Source organism: Aedes albopictus, chromosome 3, assembly GCF_035046485.1.
Source record: "Aedes albopictus strain Foshan chromosome 3, AalbF5, whole genome shotgun sequence".
Classification (NCBI taxonomy): domain Eukaryota; kingdom Metazoa; phylum Arthropoda; class Insecta; order Diptera; family Culicidae; genus Aedes; species Aedes albopictus.
In genome coordinates this window covers 375,302,137-375,328,914 of record NC_085138.1, presented here as the reverse complement: position 1 = coordinate 375,328,914, position 26,778 = coordinate 375,302,137, and the positions used below count along the sequence as shown (strand labels likewise).

Sequence of the window (26,778 nt, the reverse complement as noted above, 5' to 3'; positions counted from 1 at the left end):
GAAAGGTGGAAGCAGCACTTCGATCAGCACCTGAACGGCGTATAGAACGTAGGCACGGGAGCCCACGGCAACGGAGGAAACGACGACGCCAGTGCAGCGGAGGACGGAAATGGACCAACTCCCACGCTGAGGGAAGTTAAGGATGCCATTCACCAGCTCAAAACCAACAAAGCAGCTGGTAAGGATGGTATCGCAGCTGAACTCATCAAAATGGGCCCAGAAAAGTTGGCCACCTGTCTGCATCGGCTGATAGTCAGGATCTGGGAAACTGAACAGCTACCGGAGGAGTGGAAGGAAGGGGTAATCTGCCCCATTCACAAGAAAGGCGACCATTTGGAATGTGAGAACTTCAGGGCGATCACTATTTTGAATGCTGCCTACAAAGTGCTATCCCAGATCATCATCCGTCATCTGTCACCTAAAACGAATGAGTTCGTGGGAAGTTATCAGGCTGGCTTCATCGACGACCGATCGACAACGGACCAGATCTTTACCGTACGGCAAATTCTCCAGAAATGCCGTGAATACCAGGTCCCAACGCATCACCTGTTCATCGACTTCAAAGCGGCATACGACAGTATCGAACGCGCAGAGCTATGGAGAATCATGGACGAAAACGGCTTTCCTGGGAAGCTGACTAGACTGATTAAAGCAACAATGGACGGTGTGCAAAACTGCGTAAGGGTTTCGGGTGAACTATCTAGTTCATTCGAATCTCGCCGGGGACTGCGACAAGGTGATGGACTCTCATGCCTTCTCTTCAACATCGCTCTGGAAGGTGTGATGCGACGAGCCGGGCTCAACAGCCGGGGAACGATTTTCACAAAATCCGGTCAATTTATGTGCTTTGCGGACGACATGGACATTATTGCCAGAACATTTGGAACGGTTGCAGAGCTGTACACCTGCCTGAAACGCGAAGCAGCAAAGGTCATGCTGGTAGGCGGAACTGAACACGACCGGATCCGTCTGGGTAGTAATGTTACGATAGACGGGGATACTTTCGAGGTGGTGGAGGAATTCGTCTACCTCGGATCCTTACTGACGGCTGACAACAACGTGAGCCGTGAAATTCGGAGGCGCATCATCAGCGGAAGTCGGGCCTACTACGGGCTCCAGAAGAAACTGCGGTCGAAAAAGATTCACCCACGCACCAAATGCATCATGTACAAAACGCTAATAAGACCGGTAATCCTCTACGGGCACGAGACATGGACCATGCTCGAGGAGGACCTGCAAGCACTCGGAGTTTTCGAGCGACGCGTGCTAAGAACGATCTTCGGCGGTGTGCAGGAGAACGGTGTGTGGCGGAGAAGGATGAACCACGAGCTCGCTGCACTTTACGGCGAACCCAGCATCCAGAAGGTGGCCAAAGCCGGAAGGATACGGTGGGCAGGGCATGTTGCAAGAATGTCGGACAACAATCTTGCAAAGCTTGTGTTAAGAAGGCGTGGAGCGCAGAGTGCACGATGGGTGGATCAGGTGGAGCGTGACTTGGTGAGCATCGGGCGCGACCGAGGATGGAGAGCGGCAGCCACGAACCGTGTATTATGGAGAAATATTGTTGATTCAGTTTTATCTTGAATTTGATGTAATACTAAATAAATGAAATGAAATTAGGGATTTTCCAAAAATTCCACCAGGATTGCTGCAAGATTTCCTTCAGAAATTCCATTTTTTGTGTACTAATTTCTGCCAAAATTTTATGAGGAACTCCTCTAAGAATTCATTCAGAGAAAACACCAAGATTTCTTTCAAGGATTCCTTCAGAAAATCCGCCAGGGTTCCCTAAGAAATTTATTAAGGGTTTTTTTTTTAAGAATTGCACCAGCTCTTTTGTCTACAATTTCTGGGGACATTTTTTAAGAGATTCCTTCATAAATCCCAGCAACGCCTCGAGAGATGATTCAGAAATTGCTTAAGGAATTTTTGTTCAGCAGTCCCTCCTCAAACTTCTTCCAGGAATCTGCACGGGTATCCCCAGAAGTTTTCCGAGGGATTCCTTCAGACAATCACCAGGAATTAACTTAGAAATTGCTGCAGAGATTCTTTCAAGAATTCTTCCAGTAATTTTTTGTGCAATTTCTCAAGAACGAATTGTAAAAAAAAAGTCTTAAGATAAATATCCAAAACGATTCCTGCAGGCGTCTCTTCATGAATCTTAGACGATATTTCCGATGGAACTGAGGTAGCAATTTGCAAAAAAAAAGTCCAAGGAATTTCTGCGCGAATCCCGTAAGGAATTTCTCCAAGAAGCTTTGGAAGAACCCTGGGAAGGATTTCTGTAGAATTTTAATAGAAATTTTTCAAGTGCTTCTTAAGAAGTCCCTTACCGAAATTTCTGATGACAGTTCTGAAACTCCGAAGAAGTGTCTGGAGATAGTTTTTAATGAATCTTTGAAGAAATTTTCCAAGAAATCCCCAGTTCAATCCCTGTAGATGTCTGAGGAAGTATACTGTTAAATAAATCACATCTGAGGGGATCCCAAGGAAATTCTTCAAATAATACCAGGAGGAGTTCCTGAAGAATCCCCTGGAGAAACCTGGTGAAATTTCTTGGAAAACCCTTGGTGGAACTCCTAGAAAAGTTTATTGAAGAAGCTTCAATAAAGGTTCTTCTGTTATGAACCATAAAAAACACTCATGAGATTACGCTGTTGAAAATGCTTTGACATCCATGTGCACAAAAGAACATTCCTGGAGCATTCCTTGAAGAACTCCTCAAGGAGTTCCTGGAAGAATTCCTGGAGGAATTCCTGAAAGAATTCCTGGAGGAGTTCTTGAGAAACACCTGGGGTAATACCTGGAGAAATTCTTGGGGTGATTTCCAGAGGAGTCCCAGGAAAAATGCCTAGATGAAATTCTGGAGGAATGCTTAGAGAAATACCTGGAATAATTCCTGAATAAATTCCGGGAGGAATTCCTGGGGGCATTTCTGAAGGAATCACTGGAGGATTTTTTTGGATAAAATTGAAGAAATTGCCGTATGTATTGTGAAGGTATTAAAAAAGGAATTCTTGGAGGGATGCAATCCCAGGAAGAGTTCCTGAAGGAATGCCTGGAGGAACCACTGGAGAAATTCTTGGAGACATGCGTGTAGGAATTCCTTGAGAAATCTCTAGAGAAATTCTTTGAGAAATCTCTAGAGGAATTTCTGGAGTAATCCCTGTGTACATTCCATGGGGAATCCCTGAAGGAATCCTTAAAGAAGTCCATGGCGAAATTTCTTTAGGATTTCCTTGAAGAGCTACCGGAGCAAGAAGAATTCCTGAAGGAATTCCTTGAGGTATATTAAGAGGATCTGTAGGAATCTCTGGAGGAATTCCTAGAGCAATCTCTAGCGAAACTGCTACAGGAGTCCCGGACGAAACCCTTTAAGAATTTTTAGAGAAATCCATGTAGGAATTCACAGAGGCATCCTGGAGAAATTTCTGGAGGAATCCCTTGAGGAGTTCTTGGAGGAATCCCTGGAAGAATTCTTGAAAAATCTAAGGATCAATTTCTGTAGGACTTATAAGAGGAGTTTCGGAAGAAATCCCAGGAGTAAGTACTGAAGACATCGCTGAAATTCCAAAGGAAATCCTGAAGGAATCCCAGAAAGAGCTTTTGGAGCAATCCCTGTAGTAGTTCCTGAAGGAATCGCTGGAGGAGTTTCTGAAGAAACCCCAGGAAGAATCTTGAAGGCAATCCCAAGAGGAATTTGGAGATATCCATGTCTAAAGTAATTACGGGAGGAATTATTGAAGGAATACCGCCAGTCGGGGTTACTTTGGGGCAAAAACTAAGATGTTTCGCTCAAAACTCTAACATTTATCAAAGTAATTATCAAAAAGTGCGTTCAAGAACACGAAGCATAAATAGCGAACACTCAAAAAAAAAATTGGTTGAAAACGGTTGAGAACTGTTACCGCAATCGTAGCCACCGCATCGACGTTTTTGGAAAACGTTATTTCGAGATAATCGCGTTTAAAGTTTCAAGCTTGCACTACGCGCCCATAAGGGAGCGAGGTGCAAAATGCTATATATTTACTTGTACTGCTTGGATTTCTATGAAAATTTTACACAGCATTCTTAAGAACCCATACTTTAAGATAAAGGAATAAAAAAAATCGATTTTGTGCTCGACCTTAACATATACAAATAACCCCTTAGAGGATAGCGGATGTATTGTATTGGATCATTGATCGTTTACGATGAATATGGTCAAGCTTTTACGTTTGTTTGGCTGTAATGTTATTTTAAAGTAACTAGCTACTGATAGGTTGTGCGCAAGTGTGTATATGTTCAAAAGCTTTGATTTGCAAGCGATATTTTATCATATTGAACTATTTTGTTCGAATTTTATTGTTTGGCCCAATGTCACCTCCCAGAAAAAGTGACATTAGGCCAATCTAAATTATGCTATAACATTGTCCAAATTAAAATTGAAGCATGTATACTTTGAACAATTATAAACAATATGAAAATGAACACATGTACCGAATTCAACATTGATTTAGAGCTAAAATATTGTTGTAACGATCTACAAAAGGATGGACTATGCAAATTTGGCCCAATGACACCCCCACTGACGGTACTTGGATGGAATTCTTGAAGGAAAATATGTAGAAATCCTTGATGAAATCTCTGATGGAATATCTGCAGAAATACCTTAAAGGATCTCTGGAGAAATTCCTGAAGGAAACCGTGAAAAGAGCACTAGAACAATCATTGGAGGAACCTTTAAAGATATCCCAGGACAAACACCCGAAGAAATGTCTGGTGAAATCCTTAGATGAATTCTCAAAAGAATCTCTGGAGGAATTCAAGATGGAATCACTGAAGCAAGCTATGGATAAATTTCTGGCGGAATTGTTCATACTCATATATAGTTTACGAAACTAGAAACAAATCTAAAACAGTCACTTTGTTTCCTCAAAACTGCAATGCCTATTTGCATATTCTGATTTTACGACTCAATGTCGAAAATTGATATAACGTTGAGACAATGCATTCTGAAGAAAAATGAAATTTTGTTATTTTTGAATCGAAAGAAAAATCGAATGTTAAAAATCGATTCGTTCGATTTTGTGGGGCTTCAACATCGATTCAAAAAATCGGAACAAAAACATCAATGTTACGAACTTCAATTTAAAATTGCCCAACGCTAATCTGTAGGATGTTTCACCGCATCAGTAATATAGCAACAATTAATTGATTACGTTCGTAGATTTTCTGGCCTGTACTCGTGGAGTTCTTGGAGGTCCTAGAATATCTTTGAAAACTACGTCTCTACAGAACTATGCTCTAAGGACCTGTAAGATGTTGCACCGTATCAGTAAAGTAACTACGATCCATCGATTACGCTTCTAGATCTTAAGGCCTTTACTCGTGGAAGTTCTTGGATGCCCTAGAATATCCTTGAATATAACATCTTTTCGGAACTATGCGCCATGGACCTGTAGGATGTTACACCGTATCAGTAAAGGAACAAAAATTCATTTATTACGCTTGTAGATCTTAAATTCTTTATTCGCGGACATTTTTGGATGATCTAGAGCATATTTGGGAAAAAGTTTTCTACAGAACCATGCTCAATGGATCTGTAGGATGTTACACCGCATCAGTAATATAGCAACAATTAATTCGAATGAGTGTAATCAGTTTCGTACCTTTTAATTCCGCCCTATGTTGCTTATCCTTTGACAGATACGCGTATTTCGACTACCACTTGTAATCTTCCTCAGTGTCAGTTATCCAGGAGTGGATAACTGACACTAAGGAAGATTACAAGTGGTAGTCAAAATACGCGTATCTGTCAAAGGATAAGCAACATAGGGCGGAATTAAAAGGTACGAAACTGATTACACTCATTCGAAGAGGGTATATTCTGCTTAGAGGGTTCGAAAAGTCGGTACAAGAACAATTATTTGATTACGCTCGTAGATTTTCAGGCCTGTACTCGTGAAAGTTTTGGAGGTCCTAGAATACCTTTGAAAAGTACGTCTCTATAGAAATATGCTCTAAGGACCTGTAGGATATTGCACCGTATCAGTAATGTAACTACAATCCATCGATTACGCTTGTAGATCTTAAGGCGCTTACTCGCGAAAGTCTTTGGATAACCTAAGTTGTTGGATAACCTAGAACATATTATAATTTGTTTTTATCAGAACCATACTCTAGGAATCACCTTTAGAAAACCCCCCCGTTTAATCCCTCCTAGCCCCCCATGTATTATCCCCCCCTCCAACAAACAGACCCCTACCCTTACCCTACCCCTACCTCCACACATCTCTTTCCTGCAGACCTCTTACATCATCATCTGCCCCACCTCATACCACTCTTCAATCCCATTGCAACCCTTTCCCATAAATCCCCTTTCATCCTTTTAGTAAGAGTTCCCTTCTGGACGTTTAGCGCGAGAAGGTTGAAAAACCCGTGTTAACTCGAGATACCGTGTAAAAAAAAGTGTTACCTAATTTGAGAAACCGTGTACAAAAACCTTAGTGTAATGTGATAAGTTTTCCTTGCCAGTCCTTAAGCAAGTTCTGTAATAATTGACTTGAAGGTCAATGAGTCAAGTTCCGGTCATAATGTCTTTAAATCTGAAATCCAGTATCACCAACCTAGCACCAACAAGTTAAACGAACCCAACACCACCCAGTACTTGGCTGTAAGGTTGTTAGTCCAGTTCTAGTCCTGTTCGCCTACATCTTGACGCGACGACGACGACGCGTCGACATTCTTCGTGTATGTGTTTACTGTACGACCGCGACCAGTCAGTAGTGGCAAGTGTGGATGGTGGTGCGTAGGACGACATCATGAAATCAGAAATGTTTTTAATCAAGACAACCCGAGCAGGAGAAAATAGCTGAGGAATAACTAACTCAGGTATGGAAAACCGAATACCTACAACCTGAATGAGGTATTAAGCAGCCCTGCATAAGAGGTAAAATACCTAAAATAATAACTGGTGTGTATTCTGTGCATAACGCGTGAATAATGACATCAGGTATGGCAATACCTAAATAATAATCGGCGATTTTTCCATACAAATGGCGATTTTTCCATAATTGAATAATACCTCAAACAGTCCTCAACACCAAACTAATAACTCGTTGAGGTATTTCATCAATACCTACAAAATACCAAAATAAGTTATTTTCAATACCTGGATAACCGACCAATACCTTGTCTTGGTATGATACCTGACTTTGGTATGCTCCAGTTATGTGGCAGTTATTCATTCCTGCTCGGGAACCTAAATAAGCAGCAGCACCTTGCTCAACACTACTGTGTGGCGCGTAGCACATGGACGGAACGAGATTAATTTTGATCAACTTCATGCCATCCAGTTGGTTGGACACTAATTTGCCATCCCGCAACGCCGCCACACGCTTCTCGGATTGGGTTCATTAAGATTTGTATCGTCCGGCGGCAAATGGAGGCTAGATTGCTTGTTTACGTTACCCGGCACACGGGATGTGAAGGATTGAAATAGACTAATCGGGGCTTTCGTCGTGATTTTTATGAATTTTGTTATGGTTCGTCACGAGACTCTTGGCTTAATCAGTGTCCACCGGAATTACATTTATGTCATTTGATACCACAAATCGAGGCCGGAAGCCGGAAAGAAGGCCAACTTATGGAACCTACCTTCCTTGAAAGTGTACATCGAAAGTCACCTTGAACACTATTAACTTTTAATGTCTGGTGAAATTGCCGAGCATACCTTCTCTGTAGTAATGACCAGTGAATAAATAAAATTCTCATTAAAATTCCTACTGCTTGCCGATTGAGTCTTCCAACACAAATCACAAAAATCCCGTGTTGCTTGTTGGCCGGTTAAGAGCGATGACCAGGCCTGGCCTACCAAAGTACCAAAGCAACTAACAACGATGGAAAGCGATAGGAGGAAACATGCACAGCACCACTCGGAGGGACAACACGTCTTCTTGCGATGAATCACGACGGGAATGGTTGTTGGTCTTCCCACCCACACATATGGCAGAACTTGAGTTATGGAGCTGCTAGCAGGTTCCTTCTAGCGAGTGTGATCTATACGTTACTGATTGGGCGCTGCGCCAACCAAGAAGGGTGGTTGATTTGGTTAATAAGGTTGTCGAACCCGTTGACGACGTCAATGCTTGGATGTTGCATCTTCGATATGGCAAATAAGAATGGGAAAAGGCACACTCTTACATGCGTTGGCTACAGAGAATGTTTCCAAGTTGTTCTAGTTAACCTGTTCAAACTGTTCCAACGGTATTAATCCAGAGAAGCTCTTTAAACTGCTCCAGTAAAGCCAATCAAGCTGTTCGGGACAAGTTGTAGAAGCTGTTCAAAAAAAAAAAATCTACTAAAGCTGTATTACAGAATTCTTTCAAACTAAGGCATTGTCCACTTAGAATCCGGACGGACATTTTCTCACTTTTTCCATGTTAACTTACTTAAAAATCTGCACAACGGTGGTAAATTTTAGAATAAACCCCTTCGGCATGTTAGTCCAACAATCAGGTCGTCTATGCAATTTCCTGAGTACCTTGATTAGTCTGATTGGGATACCGAAAAAAAAAATCCAAACGTTTTTCTTATTGCGATATGAGGGGCAATTTGGTGAGTAGGGTGAACGCGGAATTTGAGTGTTTTTTCGTTGATAAACACTACCCATATATGAAGATAGCACTGAATGGCTCCGGTTGCCGTGACAGATCATCAAAATAGGTATAACATCAATAGATCCCTTGTGTACGTTTTTGAAATGCAGCACGCGGTTATTGAGGCTGTCATCCTTGTATAAATTTGTTCTCATCATCTTGTTTTTAAAAAAAACGATGCCCAGAGTTCGAACTTCTTGCCAAATCTTCGAATTCCAAGCAGACTTATCAGTGAACCCAAGCTTTAATCTTCTGGGGACACTTCTTTATGCCATGAATAACAACATCTGTGCTCAAGAAACATAATGGTTTTGGAGATATTAACATTTTTGCGACTGTCGTACATGACCACGCTAAATTTTCAACGTATTTGTGCAAGATTTTTTTCCTTCTCTTGTCTTCAATCTGAAATAACTTTTAAGCAGCTGGACGTATGGTCACTGTCACCGGTCCAAACAAACCAGAAGAGAAGAAGAAGAAGAAGAAATAACTTTTCACTCGATGCAAGAAAATCGATTAAATTTTCACCATTAAAAGAGTGCTAGTGTAAGATCAGACTGCTGTAAAAGAATGAAGATTGTGATCATTGAGAGCGTCCCTAAAAAATATGCCATGCGTCCGGATTCTAAGTGGACAATGCTTTATTGAAGCCGTAGACGTTGTTATCACTGCTCAAACTGTCACAGAAAGGATTTTCAAACTGTTCCAGAACACAAACAGCTTCTTCAGAGCTGTTCTAGAGAAACTATTTCAAAGAAAGCAGCTCAAACGGTCCTTGGAAAAAAAACTATAATAGTTGTCCCAAGTGTTCCAGAGAATTGGTTGAAGCGTTCCTAACGAAAAAATCAAACTAGTGTGACGATGGGTATTATCGGCAGGTTGGTTCTCTTCGTCATGAGTGGTTTTTGTCGGTCAAATTGCCTGAAACTTTAATGGCCAAGTTCAGCTTGGTTGGGAAGGATTTGAGACCAAATCTGGGTTCAACAGCTTTCAAAACCGCCCCATGACGAACGAACTACCGAAAATGCACAATTTCCCTTATTTCAGAGAAACTGTTGTTCAAGCAGTTCCAGTGAAACTGTTCAACTTGATCTTCACAAGTTGTTTCAAAAGATCAGTTAAAAGTGCTCTTTTGAAACACTTCCAGTTGTTTCATAAAGACCGTTTACTGGAGAAGTCGTTCAGTCTGTTGAAGTTGTGTTACAAAAAATCAGTTCTTAATTGTAAAAGCTGTTCAAACTGTTCCAGAGAACAGGTTAAATTTGTTCCAGAGCTATTCAAGTTGTTCCTCAAATGAAAAACTGTTCAATCTGTTTTAGAAGATTACGAAGACAAGCTGTTCTTTTTTTTCAGATTAACTGATCAAATAGCTCCAAAAATTTGAAACTAACCGTACCAGAGAAAGTCTTTAAACTGTTTCAGAGGTTTTTGGGAGAAGATGTTAAAGCTATTGTAGGTATTCCAGTAAATCTGTTTGTTCAAGTTGTTTTAGAAATAGTTGAAACTGCCCCATACTGTACAAACTATTGCAGATAATCTGATCAAACTGTTCCAGAGAGGTGGTTCAAGCTTTTCCATAGAAACAATTCATTAATGTTTATCAGGAAAGCTGTTCTAACTAATCCTGACATAGTAAACGATCAATTCCAAAGAAGATTCTCATTTTATTCTTATCAACTGAACAGCTGTAGCAGCTATTCAAGCTGTTTCAGGTGTCTTTTAGAATAAGTAGGAAAATATTAACCCACAATACTGTAGAATGCTAGGTAGAATGTGTTCAAACTATTCCAAAGAAGTGGTTAAGCAGATCCAGAGAAGCAATTCAAACTTTTTCAGAGAAACGGTTCGAGCTGTTCCAGACATGGTAAACAACCTAAGAAGTTTCTCAAGCTGTTCAAATTGTTCCAGAAATGCTGTTCATGTTCTACCTCAGAAACTATTCAGCTTGTGCCAGAGCAGCTGTCAACGTTTTTCTAGTAAAACTGATCAAGTGTACCAAAAAGCTGTCCAAACGGATCCAATAATGTTGTTCGAGCTATGTATTCCAAAGAAATTGTTCAAAAGGTTCCACATCCACAAGCTGTTTAACAAGTTTCTCTGGAACAACTCGACTGTTGAAAGATGTTGATCGAGCAGTTGCAGAGGAACCCTTCAAACTTTTACTGTTCAAGTTCCTCCCAGGATTTCGAAGGAAGTCCCTTCAGTATTTCGAAGGAAATACTCCCAGGATTTCGAAGGAAATCCTCCCAGGATTTCAAGGGAAATCCTGCAAGGATTTTGAGGGAAATCCTTGCAGGATTTCGTGGGAAATCTTTCCAGGATTTCGAAGGAAGTCCTCACAGGATTTCGAGGGAACTCCTCCCAGGATTTCGAACGAAATCCTCCCAGGATTTCGAACGAAATCCTCCCAGGATTTCGAAGGAAATCCTCCCAGGATTTCGAAGGAAATCCTCTCAGAATTTCGAGGGAAATCCTCCCAGGATTTCGAAGGAAATCCTCCCAGGATTTCAAGGGAAATCCTGCAAGGATTTTGAGGGAAATGCTTGCAGGATTTCGTGGGAAATCTTTCCAGGATTTCGAGGGAAGTCCTCACAGGATTTCGAGGGAACTCCTCTGAGGATTTCCAGGAAAATCCTTTCAGGATTTCGAAGGAAATCCTTCCAGGATATCGAAGGAAATCCTTCCAGGATTTCGAACGAAATCCTCCCAGGATTTTGAAGGAAATCCTCCCAAGTTTTCGAGGGAAATCAAATTCCTCCCAGGATTTTCATGAAAATCCTCCCAGAATTTCGAAGGATATCCTGCCAGGATTTCGGTCCCAGGATTTAGATAAAAATTCTTCCAGCTATTCTAAGGAAACTCCGGAATTTCGAAGGAAATCCTCGCAGGATTTCAAGGGAAATCCTCCCAGGAATTCAAAGAAAAGAAAAATGTCTGAAACATATGGAGAAGCTTTCCCAGTCTTCTGAGACGTTTTCCCAAACTTTCGGAGATGCTTTCGTAGCTTCTGGAGAAGCTTTTCAAAATTTTAGGATAAGCTTTCCCAAGCTTCTGGAAAAGCTTTCCTAAGCTTCCGGAGAATCCTTACCAAGCTTCCGGTGAAGCTCTCCCAAGCTTTCAGTGAAGTTTCCCAACATTCAGGGGTAGCTTTTTAAATGTTCATGAGAAACTTTTTCAAGCCTCTAGAGCAGCTTTCCCAAGATTCTGAAGAAGTTTTCCCAAGCTTCTGGAGAAGCTTTCCCAAGCTTCTGGAGAAGCTTGCCCAAGCTTATGGGGAAGCTTTCCAGAAGCTTCTAGAAAAGCTTTCTTAAGCTTCTGGAGAAGCTTTCCAGAAGCTTCTGGAGAAGCTTTCCTAAGCTTCTGGAGAAGCTTTCCTAAGCTTCTGGAGAAGCTTTCCCAAGCTTCTGGAGATGCTTTCCTAAGCTTCTAGATAAACATTCCTAAGCTTCTAGAGAAGCTTTCCTAAGCTTTTAGATAAACTTTCCTAGCTTCTAGAGAAGCTTTCCTAAGCTTCTGAAGATGCTTTCCTAAGCTTCTGGAGAATCCTTACCAAACTTCCGGTGAAGTTTTCTCTAGCTTCCAGCGAAGCTCTCCCAAGCTTTCAGTAAAGCTCCCCAACGTTCAGGGGTAGTTTTTTTTTAAGTTCATGAGAAACTTTACCAAACTTCTGAAGAAGCTCTCCCAAGTTTCTGGAGAAGCATTTACAAGTTCAAGTATAAGTTTCCCAAGCTTTTGGAGAAGCTTTCCCAAGCTTCTGGAGAAGCTTTCCCAAGCTTCTGGAGAAGCTTTCCCAAGCTTCTGGAGAAGCTTTCCCAAGCTTCTAGAGAAGCTTTCCCAAGCTTCTAGAGAAACTTTCCCAAACTTGTGGAGAAGCTTTCCCAAGCTGCTGGAGAACCTCTCCCAAGCTTCTGGAGAACCTTGCCCAAGCTTCTGGAGAAGCTTTCCCAAGCTTCTGGGGAAGCTTTCCCAAGCTTCTGGAAAAGCTTTGCCATGCTTCTGGAGAAGTTTTTCTAAGTTTCTTAAAAAAATTTCTTCCGCTTCCGATAAAGCTGTGCCAAGCTTTCCGAGAAGCTTATTCAAGATTCGAAGGAAGCTTTTTCTAACTTCCGGAAAAATCATCAAACATAACTTTTCTCCAATATTCAGAAGACACTTTCCAAGTAATAGCTATCCATGCTTCCGAAAAAATCACGGAGATCCACACTTTAATTTTCGAAAAAAAAATTGGAAGAGAAAGCTTTCAAACAGTTCAAAACAGATTCTGGAAAACACTTTTCAAGGTTTCAAGCAAAGTTTTCTAAAGCTCTCCCATTCCTGGAGCTTCTGGGTAAGCTTTCGGGATAGTTTTGAGGAAGATATTCAGAAATTTTCCGATACGCCTTCCTAAAGTTGCACAAAACTTTTGGGAAAATGGAAAGAGCTTTCTAAAAGTGTCAGGAAAAGCAGAGATGTAGCTAATTAGGACCAAACAGAACAAGAATTTCAAAAAAAAAAATCGAAAATATATAGAAAATATCTTGAAAAAGATTTTCAAGAGATCATGAAGTATCTTTTTAAGAAATTTTGGAGAAACTTTTCATGATTATACTAAAGAAATACTAAAGAAGTATTTCGAGAGCTTATTGCAAATTTTGTCTTAAGATTGCAAAAAAAAATCACAAGTAGTTTTCCGATTGTCTCGTTCTTTTAGACAAGGAATTTGAAAGATTAGAACATGTTTGTAGTAACTTTCAATTCATATAAATAACAATATTAATTATCAGCGAATTTATTTCCTCATAAAAAAAATCCAAATGTAAAACTATTAATAGCCGAGAGAAGACATTGTACCCATCGTAACCATCGAGTCGCGTCCAACGATCAATAAACCGATCATAAAACCGGACTACCGGATACATTAATCGACATGCAAACCATGTCTTCTTCGTCCCCGATCTTTGTCGCCGTCCCTTCATACCCAGGCATTACCCAATCCCATGCACAGCAGGCCCGGCCCACCCACTCGTTCGTGCTTGGACGGACCACACCTACCTCAATTTCTTTCCGGTAGAAATCCTCGATCGTGGGGTCGTACTTTTCGATGAAGCAACCGGACACGAACTGCACGGTGAGGGCCGATTTACCAACTCCACCGGAGCCCAGTACAACGACCTTGAATTCGCGCATTTTGTGGCCGTTCCTCCGTTACTACGTTGCTAGCCGCTGCTTCAAGTGCCGCGCGCAGGGCTGTGAGCCGTGAACCGATAAACAACAGCACCGCACACCAACACCAGCCAGGGGTGTGTGTGTTTGTTTCTGATCGAAAGAAGCACTCTGCTCACTCAACTGTGAGCACAACTCGCTCAGACCTCGGATTATTAAACCCGATATTGATAATCACAACAAAACACGCTCACTCACTATTCGCACTCACTGCTTCTCGGAACGGCGATGATGACGATGAATCACACTGCTCTTAGGTAGAGGGCGGTGGAAGCGAAATTTTTCAGTAAACTTTCCACTCTTCTATGCTTTTCTGAACTTTTTCACCACATTGAAACACAAACACTGACGGAGCGACGGCACTGTAGAAAGGAAAAATAAAAATTATGAAAAATAACAACAACAATAACACAGTGAATTTGCTTTGATCTCGTTTTTTTTTGCCTGCCTCTGACTCGCTCTTTTCTTCCTATTTCACCATCATCATAATCATAAACGCGCTGCGCTCGCTCAATTGATTGCGAGCGAACCACTAATATTGCGAAAGAAAAACCGAGCGCCGTGCACAAATTGCCGCAACTTTTCTCCGCTCTCTTTGCACCGCGCTTCGCATGCAGTGCAGTAGGCTGCGATCTCGCGTGGTCAACTTTCTTCCGATCTACGCCGATCCGAGATCCGATTCGCCTGATTTCTCACTCGCGCCCGCACACTAGATTGCAGCAGCCCTGCACTTTGCTTCTCGTCCACCCCTGCGAACTACGGCCAATGCAATGGTTGCTGTGTGAGTGCCCTGCTGTTGTTGCAGCCCTTCTGAGTAATTACACACTATCTAGGGGGTTTTTCGAGCTCTTCTCGCTCCAATCGTAACAATAAGTCGTCGTCGTCGACATCGTCGTCATGATTCGCAGTTTTGATACGTTTCTTTCTCGGAATCAGTGATACCACACGGCCAACGAACGAATGTTTATAATCAAAGCAGGGTTGCCAGATGAAGTCTTCGAACTCTAAACCTTTCATTAGAATTGAAACTAAGGGTTGCTGAAGGAGCTCTCCAGGGAGATTCTTAAAAATTTACCCCAATAACTCCATCAGGAATCCACCAGGAGTTACTAGAATCTTTCTAGAGGTGCTATAAAAAAATTCTTTAGGAATTGATGCAATATTTCTATGAGGATTTTTTCAATGAGTTTCTTTAAAGACTTTTTAGCAATTACTCCAGGAGATTTTTCAGAAATTTCTCAAAGAGTAAGTATCTCTTGGAGTTCTTCCACTCTTCAACACTACGCAGGAAATCCTCGCAGGATTTCGAAGGAAATCCTTTCAGGATATCGATGGAAACCCCTTCAGTATTTTCAAAAAAACCCTTTCAGGGTTTCGAAGAAAATTCTCAGGATTTCGAAAAAAATCCTATCAGGATTTCGAGGGAAATCCTATCAGGATTTCGAGGGAAATCCTTTCAGGATTTCGAGGGAAATTCTATCAGAATTTCGAAGGAAATCCTATCAGGATTTCGAGGGTAATCCTATCAGAATTTCGAAGGAAATCCTATCAGGATTTCGAGGGAAATCCTATCAGGATTTTGTGGGAAATCCTATCAGGATTTCGAAGGGAATCCTTTCAGGATTTCAAGGGAATCCTTTCAGGATTTCAAGGGAAATCCTATCAGGATATCGAGGGAAATCCTTTCAGGATTTCGAGGGAAATCCTTGCAGGATTTCGAGGGAAATCCTTTCAGGATTTCGAGGGAAATCCTTTCAGGATTTCGAGGGAAATCCTTTCAGGATTTCGAGGGAAATCCTTTCAGGATTTCGAGGGAAATCCTTTCAGGATTTCGAGGGAAATCCTTTCAGGATTTCGAGGGAAATCCTTTCAGGATTTCGAGGGAAATCCTTTCAGGATTTCGAGGGAAATCCTTTCAGGATTTCGAGGGAAATCCTTTCAGGATTTCGAAGGAAATCCTTTCAGGATTTCGAAGGAAATCCATTCAGGATTTCGAAGGAAATCCTTTCAGGATTTCGAAGGAAATCCTTTCAGGATTTTGAAGGAAATCCTTTCAGGATTTCGAAGGAAATCCTTTCAGGATTTCGAAGGAAATCCTTTCAGGATTTCGAAGGAAATCCTTTCAGGATTTCGAAGGAAATCCTTTCAGGATTTCGAAGGAAATCCTTTCAGGATTTCGAAGGAAATCCTTTCAGGATTTCGAAGGAAATCCTTTCAGGATTTCGAAGGAAATCCTTTCAGGATTTCGAAGGAAATCCTTTCATGATTTCGAAGGAAATCCTTTCAGGATTTTGAAGGAAATCCTTTCAGGATTTCGAAGGAAATCCTTTCAGGATTTCGAAGGAAATCCTTTCAGGATTTCGAAGGAAATCCTTTCAGGATTTCGAAGGAAATCCTTTCAGGATTTCGAAGGAAATCCTTTCAGGATTTCGAAGGAAATCCTTTCAGGATTTCGAAGGAAATCCTTTCAGGATTTCGAAGGAAATCCTTTCAGGATTTCGAAGGAAATCCTTTCAGGATTTCGAAGGAAATCCTTTCAGGATTTCGAAGGAAATCCTTTCAGGATTTCGAAGGAAATCCTTTCAGGATTTCGAAGGAAATCCTTTCAGGATTTCGAAGGAAATCCTTTCAGGATTTCGAAGGAAATCCTTTCAGGATTTCGAAGGAAATCCTTTCAGGATTTCGAAGGAAATCCTTTCAGGATTTCGAAGGAAATCCTTTCAGGATTTCGAAGGAAATCCTTTCAGGATTTCGAAGGAAATCCTTTCAGGATTTCGAAGGAAATCCTTTCAGGATTTCGAAGGAAATCCTTTCAGGATTTCGAAGGAAATCCTTTCAGGATTTCGAAGGAAATCCTTTCAGGATTTCGAAGGAAATCCTTTCAGGATTTCGAAGGAAATCCTTTCAGGATTTCGAAGGAAATCCTTTCAGGATTTCGAAGGAAATCCTTTCAGGATTTCGAAGGAAATCCTTTCAGGATTTCGAAGGAAATCCTTTCAGGATTTCGAAGGAAATCCTTTCAGGATTTCGAAGGAAATCCTTTCAGGATTTCGAAGGAAATCCTTTCAGGATTTCAAAGGAAATCCTTTCAGGATTTCGAAGGAAATTCAGGATTTCGAAGGAAATCCTTTCAGGATTTCGAAGGAAATCCTTTCAGGATTTCGAAGGAAATCCTTTCAGGATTTCGAAGGAAATCCTTTCAGGATTTCGAAGGAAATCCTTTCAGGATTTCGAAGGAAATCCTTTCAGGATTTCGAAGGAAATCCTTTCAGGATTTCGAAGGAAATCCTTTCAGGATTTCGAAGGAAATCCTTTCAGGATTTCGAAGGAAATCCTTTCAGGATTTCGAAGGAAATCCTTTCAGGATTTCGAAGGAAATCCTTTCAGGATTTCGAAGGAAATCCTTTCAGGATTTCGAAGGAAATCCTTTCAGGATTTCGAAGGAAATCCTTTCAGGATTTCGAAGGAAATCCTTTCAGGATTTCGAAGGAAATCCTTTCAGGATTTCGAAAGAAATCCTTTCAGGATTTCGAAAGAAATCCTTTCAGGATTTCGAAAGAAATCCTTTCAGGATTTCGAAAGAAATCCTTTCAGGATTTCGAAGGAAATCCTTTCAGGATTTCGAAGGAAATCCTTTCAGGATTTCGAAGGAAATCCTTTCAGGATTTCGAAGGAAATCCTTTCAGGATTTCGAAGGAAATCCTTTCAGGATTTCAAAGGAAATCCTTTCAGGATTTCAAAGGAAATCCTTTCAGGATTTCGAAGGAAATCCTCTCAGGATTTCGAAGGAAATCCTCTCAGGATTTCGAAGGAAATCCTCTCAGGATTTCGAAGGAAATCCTCTCAGGATTTCGAAGGAAATCCTCTCAGGATTTCGAAGGAAATCCTCTCAGGATTTCGAAGGAAATCCTCTCAGGATTTCGAAGGAAATCCTCTCAGGATTTCGAAGGAAATCCTCTCAGGATTTCGAAGGAAATCCTCTCAGGATTTCGAAGGAAATCCTCTCAGGATTTCGAAGGAAATCCTCTCAGGATTTCGAAGGAAATCCTCTCAGGATTTCGAAGGAAATCCTCTCAGGATTTCGAAGGAAATCCTCTCAGGATTTCGAAGGAAATCCTCTCAGGATTTCGAAGGAAATCCTCTCAGGATTTCGAAGGAAATCCTCTCAGGATTTCGAAGGAAATCCTCTCAGGATTTCGAAGGAAATCCTCTCAGGATTTCGAAGGAAATCCTCTCAGGATTTCGAAGGAAATCCTCTCAGGATTTCGAAGGAAATCCTCAAAGGATTTCGAAGGAAATCCTCAAAGGATTTCGAAGGAAATCCTCAAAGGATTTCGAAGGAAATCCTCTCAGGATTTCGAAGGAAATCCTCTCAGGATTTCAAAGGAAATCCTCTCAGGATTTCAAAGGAAATCCTCTCAGGATTTCGAAGGAAATCCTCTCAGGATTTCGAAGGAAATCCTCTCAGGATTTCGAAGGAAATCCTCTCAGGATTTCGAAGGAAATCCTCTCAGGATTTCGAAGGAAATCCTCTCAGGATTTCGAAGGAAATCCTCTCAGGATTTCGAAGGAAATCCTCTCAGGATTTCGAAGGAAATCTTCTCAGGATTTCGAAGGAAATCCTCTCAGGATTTCGAAGGAAATCCTCTCAGGATTTCGAAGGAAATCCTCTCAGGATTTCGAAGGAAATCCTCTCAGGATTTCGAAGGAAATCCTCTCAGGATTTCGAAGGAAATCCTCTCAGGATTTCGAAGGAAATCCTCTCAGGATTTCGAAGGAAATCCTCTCAGGATTTCGAAGGAAATCCTCTCAGGATTTCGAAGGAAATCCTCTCAGGATTTCGAAGGAAATCTTCCCGGGATTTCGAGGGAAATCCTCCCAGGATTTCGAGGGAAATCCTCCCAGGATTTCGAGGGAAATCCTCCCAGGATTTCGAGGGAAATCCTCCCAGGATTTCGAGGGAAATCCTCCCAGGATTTCGAGGGAAATCCTCCCAGGATTTCGAGGGAAATCCTCCCAGGATTTCGAGGGAAATCCTCCCAGGATTTCGAGGGAAATCCTCCCAGGATTTCGAGGGAAATCCTCCCAGGATTTCAAAGGAAATCCTCAAAGGATTTCGAAGGAAATTCTTTCAGGATTTCGATGGAAATCCTCCCAGGATTTTGAGAGAAATCCTCCCAGGATTTCAAGAGAAATCCTCCCAGGATTTCGAGAGAAATCCTCCCAGGATTTCGAGAGAAATCCTTCCAGGATTTCGAGAGAAATCCTCCAAGGATTTCGAGAGAAATCCTCCCACGATTTCGAGAGAAATCCTTTCAGGATTTTGAGAGAAATCCTGCCAGGATTTCGAGAGAAATCCTGCCAGGATTTCGAGAGAAATCCTGCCAGGATTTCGAGAGAAATCCTGCCAGGATTTCGAGAGAAATCCTTTCAAGATTTTGAGAGAAATCCTTTCAGGATTTCGAGAGAAATCCTTTCAGGATATCGAGAGAAATGTTTTCAGGATTTCGAGAGAAATCCTTTCAGGATTTCGAGAGAAATCCTTTCAGGATTTCGAGAGGAATCCTTTTAGGATTTCGAGAGAAATCCTTCCAGGATTTCGAGAGAAATCCTTCCAGGATTTCGAGAGAAATCCTTCCAGGATTTCGAGAGAAATCCTTCCAGGATTTCGAGAGCAATCCACCCAGGATTTCGAGAGCAATCCTCCCAGGATTTCGAGAGAAATCCTTTCTGGATTTTGAGAGAAATCCTGCCAGGATTTCGAGAGAAATCCTTTCAGGATTTTGAGAGAAATTCTTTCAGGATTTCGAGAGAAATCCTTTTAGGATTTCGAGAGAAATCCTTCCAGGATTTCGAAAGGAAGCCTCCCAGGATTTGGAGAGAAATCCTCCCAGGATTTTAAGAGAAATCCTCCCAGGATTTCAAGAGAAATCTTCCCGGCATTTTGAAGGGAATCTTACCAGGATTTCAAGAAAAATTCTCACAGGATTTCGAGATAAATATCGAGGGAAATCTCCCAGGATTTCGATGGAAATGCTTCCAAAATTTCGAGGGAAATCCTCCCAAAATTTAAAGAAAAATTTTCACGGGATTTCTGGGTTAGTCCTCCCAGGATTTTGGGAGAAATCCTCCCAGGACTTCGGGAGAAATTCTCCCTGGATTACGGATGTCAATGGAATTCCTCCCAAGATTTCTAGGGAAATCCTCTCAGGATTCAGAGGGAAATATTCCCAGGATTTCGAGGGAAATTATTCCTAGATTTCTAGGGAAATCCTTCCCAAGATTTCGAGGGAAATTCCCTCAGGATGTCAAAGGAAATACTCCTAAGATTTCTAGGGAAATGCTTTCAGGATTACGAAGGAAATCCTTCCAGGATTTCGAGAGGAATCCTTCCAGGATTTCAAAGGAAACTCTCCTCTGATTTCGAATTAAATCCTTCCAGGTTTTTAAGGAAATCCTCTCAAAATTTCTAAGGAAATTTCCCCAGGATTTCAAAGAAAATTTTCACAGGATTTCAAAGGACAATCTCCCAGGATTTTGAAGGAATTCAACCCAGGATTTCAAGAAAAATCCTACCAGGAACTACTGAAGGAACTTTTAAAGCAACTTTTGGAGATATCCCTGGTCCTTTAAAAGGAGGTCCTTGTCCTTGGAGAACTCCAGGAAGAACTTAGAAACTCTTCGAGAACGTTCTGTACATAGCTAGTCGCGTTCGGTAATTTTTACCGAAATCTTAACTGCTGAACGTTCGGTAACGGGCTCTTAATGAAATTATGTAAGTTTGTAAGATCTCCTGAAGGAACTCTTAGAGGAACCTTGAAGGCAATGCTTGTAGAATATTTTTCTCAGAGATTCGTCTTTAAACGCATTGATGCTCACTTGCGAAGATTCGAAGACTTTCCTAGAGAATCCTTGAAAAATCTTTGAATTTCTCGATTGAGTTCGATTTAACCCTTGAATCAACTTCAAAATAAACGTGAAGAGCTCTGAATGTATCTCCTTACAGAAATTTTGATGGAACTTAGCATTGAGTTCCAGAAGAATTTATTTAAGAAAATTATGAGTACTTATCAGTAAATTGTTTGAACAAATCTTTGAAAACACCCTTTGATGGAGAGAAAGTATTATATTATCTAATATAGTGACATTTTTCTGAAGTTCATGATATATTATCTGAAGGGTTTTCCAGTAAAAGATTCTTAACGGAGATATGAAAAGATGTATTTGTATTTAACAGGATCCCTTAAAATTTCCGGTATAAATCCTTCATTAATCAATATATTGATTCAAATCGAAGACATTACATCAAATCTGGCATCCCTGCGCATGGATCACACTTATCGACGATGACGGCAACTTGTTTTCTTCAGGGCTACTTCAGAGCCCACACACAGCCCTACACACAAAAACTCACATCAAAGCACTCGGTTGCTGCGTGTGACTACGCTGCGATGGATGAGGAATATCGACGACTACGACGATGGCCTGCTGCTTTGCTTTCACGAAGCGAATGATGATAACGCGAACGATGATTAAGAAACAATGAACCGATTGTGTACACTAATTACATCGAATACATCGAAAACGGTGGCGGCGGGAACTAGGTACTATAACACACGCGACCAAGCGAGCTAATCAAAGACGACGAGATAACGGCGATCGTACATATACTGTAGAAGTACTCAGGAGCAGCAGTTGAAGATCATTGACTTTGGGGTTTTTGATCGAGAGCTCGCTCGCGGAAATAGTTGTTCCGTGGAAAAAAGTCGCAAACACAGCCCTCGTTCTGAACAATTGTTTACCCCCTTTTGCTAATATATATTTCAGCTGACGACGGTGGAATTTCGGCCTTTGTTTTACCACATCCAGGGCAGGAGATAGCGATCATTAATTCTGATTGCGTGGCGACGGCTTCAGTCCTAATCAGTCTTCGGTCATTGTGCGTTTACGACACGGATGTTCGTCGTCGTCGTCGGGCAGTCTCTTGCTACTGAGCTGAGGAGTTGCCGCCACGGAAACGGAGATCCAATTTCGGTGAGGGTGATCTCGTTTGTTGGTTCGGTTTGGATGGCGGCTTTGATATGGAGATGGTGATGTTGAGGCGATTTGGTTTCGTCCAGTGCTTTTCAGACGTTCAAATTAGGAATGGGAAGCGCTGAAAGGTGAGAGAGAAAAGTAATCATTAGAATAATTGTTATAAGAAGAGTAATGCTACAAATATGTGATCAAAGTGGACAAAACCCCAGGAGAAGAATTTACTTTGACAACCGTTATTAGCAGAGTCCGGTAAGTAGATCGACCCCGTATATAATTATGAAACAGTAAGAGCTATTGATATATTTGCCCAAAAGTTCACGTGACCTATTGCTTGAGGGAACGACGCACCGCGGTTTTGCTTAATAATGATCGAGTTTATTCTTGCATCTCGCCCTATGTCTCAAAACCAGTTTGGTTTCAATGACTAATTCATAAATGAGCTTTCATATCTAGTTGAAACATTGTAAAACACCTACCATCTCCTTAATATAATATGATTGAATAATTATCCCTCCAATTTCGCTTCTGTGAAGTCCACGTATATTTCGGGTATAACCTGAATTCAATTCCCGACACACATTCTACGTGACTATAGTACACTATAGAAATTAGTCTACACAGGGAGAAATTTCTACTCAGTGGCTGAGTTGGTCATTGCCAATGGGTTGTCCCACTTTTAGCCGAAACTGAGTAAGAAAACAAAGGATTTTTCGGTTTCTGAGTAAGGCCAACTCAGTCATTGAGTAGGAATTTTTCTCGGTGTATAGTATAGGATGGTCAAAAATTATTACTTCTCCAAAGTGTACATTCAAAAAGTCGATCTTTCTCTATCCAAATCAAAGTCGAATTTCTTCTCTACCCAAATCAAATCATATGGTCAAAGTACGATTCAGCCGAAACTTTTAAATTGAAATGGATGTAGCTTCAAAATAACGCTCTCCGGTGATTCCCTAAGGAACTTTTATCCAAGGAGTCTCTCATAAATTTCTCATTGGATTCCTCCAGGAGCTCTTATTGACTTTCATCCAGGAACTCCTCCTGGAATTCCATAAGCGATTCCTGCTGCTTCTATTGTATGTATCCTCCAGAAACTCTTATTGTGATAGCTGCAGGAATCCCTCTAGGGATTTCTCCTTACATTCTTGCTGGGATTCTTTTAGGCAGTTTTCCTATGATACTTCCAGAAATGCTTGTGATTCTTCCAGAGATTTTTTAAAAGACTGATCCAGAAATTCCTCTAGAATTTTTATTCATGGTTTACTCTAGAAATTAATCATGGTATTACTCCTGGACCTTCTCAAAAGAATTCCAGCTGAAAGAATCTCAATAGAAATCTCTAGAGGAATCCCTAAACGAATTTCGGGAATAGTTAGAATTTCCAGAGAAATCTTAGAATGTATTACTAGAGAAAAATTTGTAATTAATTAGAAGGCACAGAATGTTGCTAACTGACAAATTGAGAGACGAATTAGTGTAAAAAATCGCGTTCTGGTGGCAATCGAACCCACAACTCCGTATTCGCTAGACCTCATGGCCATTTCTTTCAGGGTTCCTTCGGCAGGGTCGTTTTTTAATTGAAAATTACTGCGGTGGTGGAATTAAATCAGCAATTTCCTTGGATTTTTTTCTATAATTTCAAAGGCTTTTCCTCTGAAATTATTTAAGCATTTTTTTTCTCAGTTATTTTGCAAATTTCTCTGGCAATTTTATTGTGATTACTTTTGTAATTCTTCATAATTTAATTGCATTTATATTTAATGCTTCCGTTTTTATTTTTTACTTTTATCTACGTGTATTTTAACATTTGCTAATTCTACACTACTTCCGAAAATTGCTGAATTGGAAATTCAAAAATTTTCAATTGGGCTTGCTCAAAGAAAATCCTATGAAATTCATGAAAAACTTCCAGACAAATTCCCAAACAAATGGCCGGAAAATTTTCCATCAAAATTACCATAGAACTTTCAAAGTAGTTGGCAAAAAAATTCATATAAGAATTACCAGAGGAATTCCTGAAGAAAATCTTAATGTTTTTTTTAGCGAATTGCTCAAATCCAATCTCAAAATAAATTGCCAAAATATATTCTATAAGAATTTCCATAAACATACACACAAAAATCTAAAAAATTCTCAAAGAATCTTCCTAAATCATCAAAAGAATATCTGAAGAATTTTGTATGAATTCCTAAGAATAATTGCCGTAGAATCACCGTGACAAAGATTTTTTTTTGTCATATAAATTACCGAAGGAAATCGCTAAGACATTTGCCGAATCAATTTTCGAACGAATTACCGAAGAAGTTCCCAAAGTAATCGAAGTTTCCAAAATTTCCCATGGAATTGCTGATGATATTCCTAAATAAACTTTCAATGCAAGTAACATGGGAGTTGCCAAATGTATTCCGAAATCATCTGCTGCAGGAATTCCGAATTATTGAAGAAAGCTAGAAGAAATTCTCTAAAGAATTTTCACGGTTTATAAAAGAATTTCCGGAGAAGTTTTCGATGAAATTGGCGAAGGAATACCGAATAGCATACTTAGATAATGAAAGTCCAAAAAATCTACACTCGGATACATCGTTTTCCAACAATTATCACACTCACCATGTACACCCTGCTTGGCACCGGAAAGTGTCAACAAACCCATTCCAGCAGATACTTAGAAGCAGTATCATATTTATCACCTTCCTTGTAACTCGGTGAAACAGCCGAGATGCAAGGGATATGCCTCACAATCAGCGGATCAGTGTACGAGTCCATGCCAATATTTTACGTACATATGAATCATCTATCGTTCCGGTTCTAGCAATTTCTAGACTCACTTTCAAGCTACGGCGGCTAATTTGCTGTGTGGAAAGGATGTAATTTGTACATCATTTTTACGACGCGAGTGATGTGCAGCGGAAGTGATGTGATATCACAAGATTTTTTATGCTGTGTACGAAAATCCCAAAAAAGTAGAATGACTGTAGAATAAAAAAAATGTGAGGAAGTGCCCAGAGTCATTGTCGAATGCATTACCAAAAGCTTAACTAAAAGAATTGCCTGAAGAGTAGTTGGAGAATTTCAAAAAGTAAATATTAATAGAATTGCTGACATTAAAAAAAACATGCTTGAAACTCCACTAAAAAATTGGCGAAGGGTCTCCCGAGGAAACATATTAAAAGATTTGCCAATGAAATAAAATAAAAAAATCCTAGTCCTAATGGAATTGCCGATGAAATTTTCAAAGGATACGCGAAAGCTGTTTAGTATCAAATTCCAAACATATTGCCAAAAAAATCTAGAAGAAATTGCAGGAATGGATCCAAAGATATTATCGAAGAAATTTGTCAAATGCAAAGGAACCACTGAGAAACTTCCAAAAAAATGAAATAAATTGCAAATTTCTTATATTATACGTACACACCAGACTCAATACAATGTTGGTTGTACGTAAGCCAAAATTTGCGGGCTAATTTTTCCAGCGACGCAGTATATCATTATACTTAGAAGTTGAGGGTGGATCGGTATTTCCTTTTACAAAAAAAAAAAAAAAAAAAACACAGCAAAACAACTTGGAAGCCACTGGCACCCCTAGGCACCCCCTAGGAAAAAATCCTAGATACGCCAATGCCACCAGATCATAAAACGCCATCACAATGCAACGAAGATATCCTTCTCTGTGGATGTGAAATACGATGTTTCGTATGCAAAAAATCCACGAACACCTTTGCTTGCATCCATCCTAGACGAAGGCGATTTGTTGTTTACATTTTACCGATGGGAAAAAAGTGTGCTTAATTTATTGAGCAGTTTTCGCTGCATTCTGCAGCAGTGAAATCCAACTTTGAAGTACCACAGAGCTTTTGTGGGGTGTGATTTGAAGGTCAGTTAAATAAGTAAATATGGCGAAGTGAAAATTGAACGATGATGAAGAACAATTCGGCCAGCTGCTGCTGTTTGGTACGGGTTCTTTCGTCATATGCAAAACGAAAAAAAATGTCAACTCGTAAGTGGAGTGAAATTTAAATGTGAAATTTAGCGTAACTATTCAGTACTATAGTACTTTCCAGTACTATCGAGACTGATTATTGATAGAATACATTTGTTTGCTTGCATCTAATGAGTCAATAAGGTAAGTTGGAATATCCGCAAGTATTGGGTATTATCCGTCTCCAATGTGACGCTAATTTTCGTCATTCCCGCATATGACGAAATAGATTTCTATCCCAGTTGAAAATGAGTAGTGTACATGATATCGTTATAAGCTGTTCAACCAGTAATTTCAGCTGTTTTACATTTTGCGAGAAATTCATCTTGGAATTTCTTCCAATATACCGTCAAAAATTAAATAGAGAGAGATTGAATTATTCCTGAATGTTTTATTGCAACATTTATAGAAAGTTTTTCAGCGAAATCCATGGAGGAATTTCCAGAAATTTACCACGTTAAATTTGCTAAAAACTTTCTTCCAGTATTGCTAGGAGAATTCTCGCAACAGTATCAGGCAAAACACCTGAAGTTTTCGATACAATTTGCAATTAAACATACAGTAACTTATTTATTTTAAAGGTGAATCTGAAGAGGGAAATTCAATCAAAGGTTATGGAGAGGTTCCAGGACGAATAATGTATAAATTACATTTGAAAAATACCTTTAAAATTTATTATTTAATTGCTAGAAGAATTTTAAGAGCAGACTTCCAGATTATTATGGTTGAGTTCTATTCATAGGACAGATATCCCGAACGTCCAGCGCCCTATTTATAAGACAGTACTTTTGAAGTGAAATTTAAAAAATATTTCCAAATACTGTCTTTGGAGAAGATGACAGAAGATCCATACTTCTTGCATGACGATTAATTAACCCTCTAATACCCAACCCCGTCTTTGGACGGGATATAGTTTGAGCATTTTTG

At 40.3% G+C, this 26,778-nt stretch overlaps 1 protein-coding gene across 8 annotated transcripts in view; it reads right to left on the bottom strand.

Moving 5' to 3' along the window:
* LOC109409861 (ras-related protein Rap-2a) overlaps positions 1 to 26,778 on the bottom strand; it is a 489,211-nt gene that overhangs the window by 427,267 nt on the left and 35,166 nt on the right. For 2 of the 8 annotated variants that reach the window (XM_029875083.2, XM_062855712.1), the window contains exons 2-3: positions 21,644 to 21,996; positions 13,671 to 14,203 (exon numbers count right to left, since the gene is read on the bottom strand). In XM_029875083.2, coding sequence (XP_029730943.1) covers positions 13,671 to 13,805 — 135 coding nt within the window. In that variant the 5' untranslated portion in view covers positions 13,806 to 14,203; positions 21,644 to 21,996. Of the gene's footprint in view, positions 1 to 13,670; positions 14,848 to 21,255; positions 21,608 to 21,643; positions 21,997 to 26,778 lie in introns of those variants that run through there. The other 6 variants (XM_062855713.1, XM_029875082.2, XM_029875087.2 and 3 more) reach the window with 5 other exon arrangements.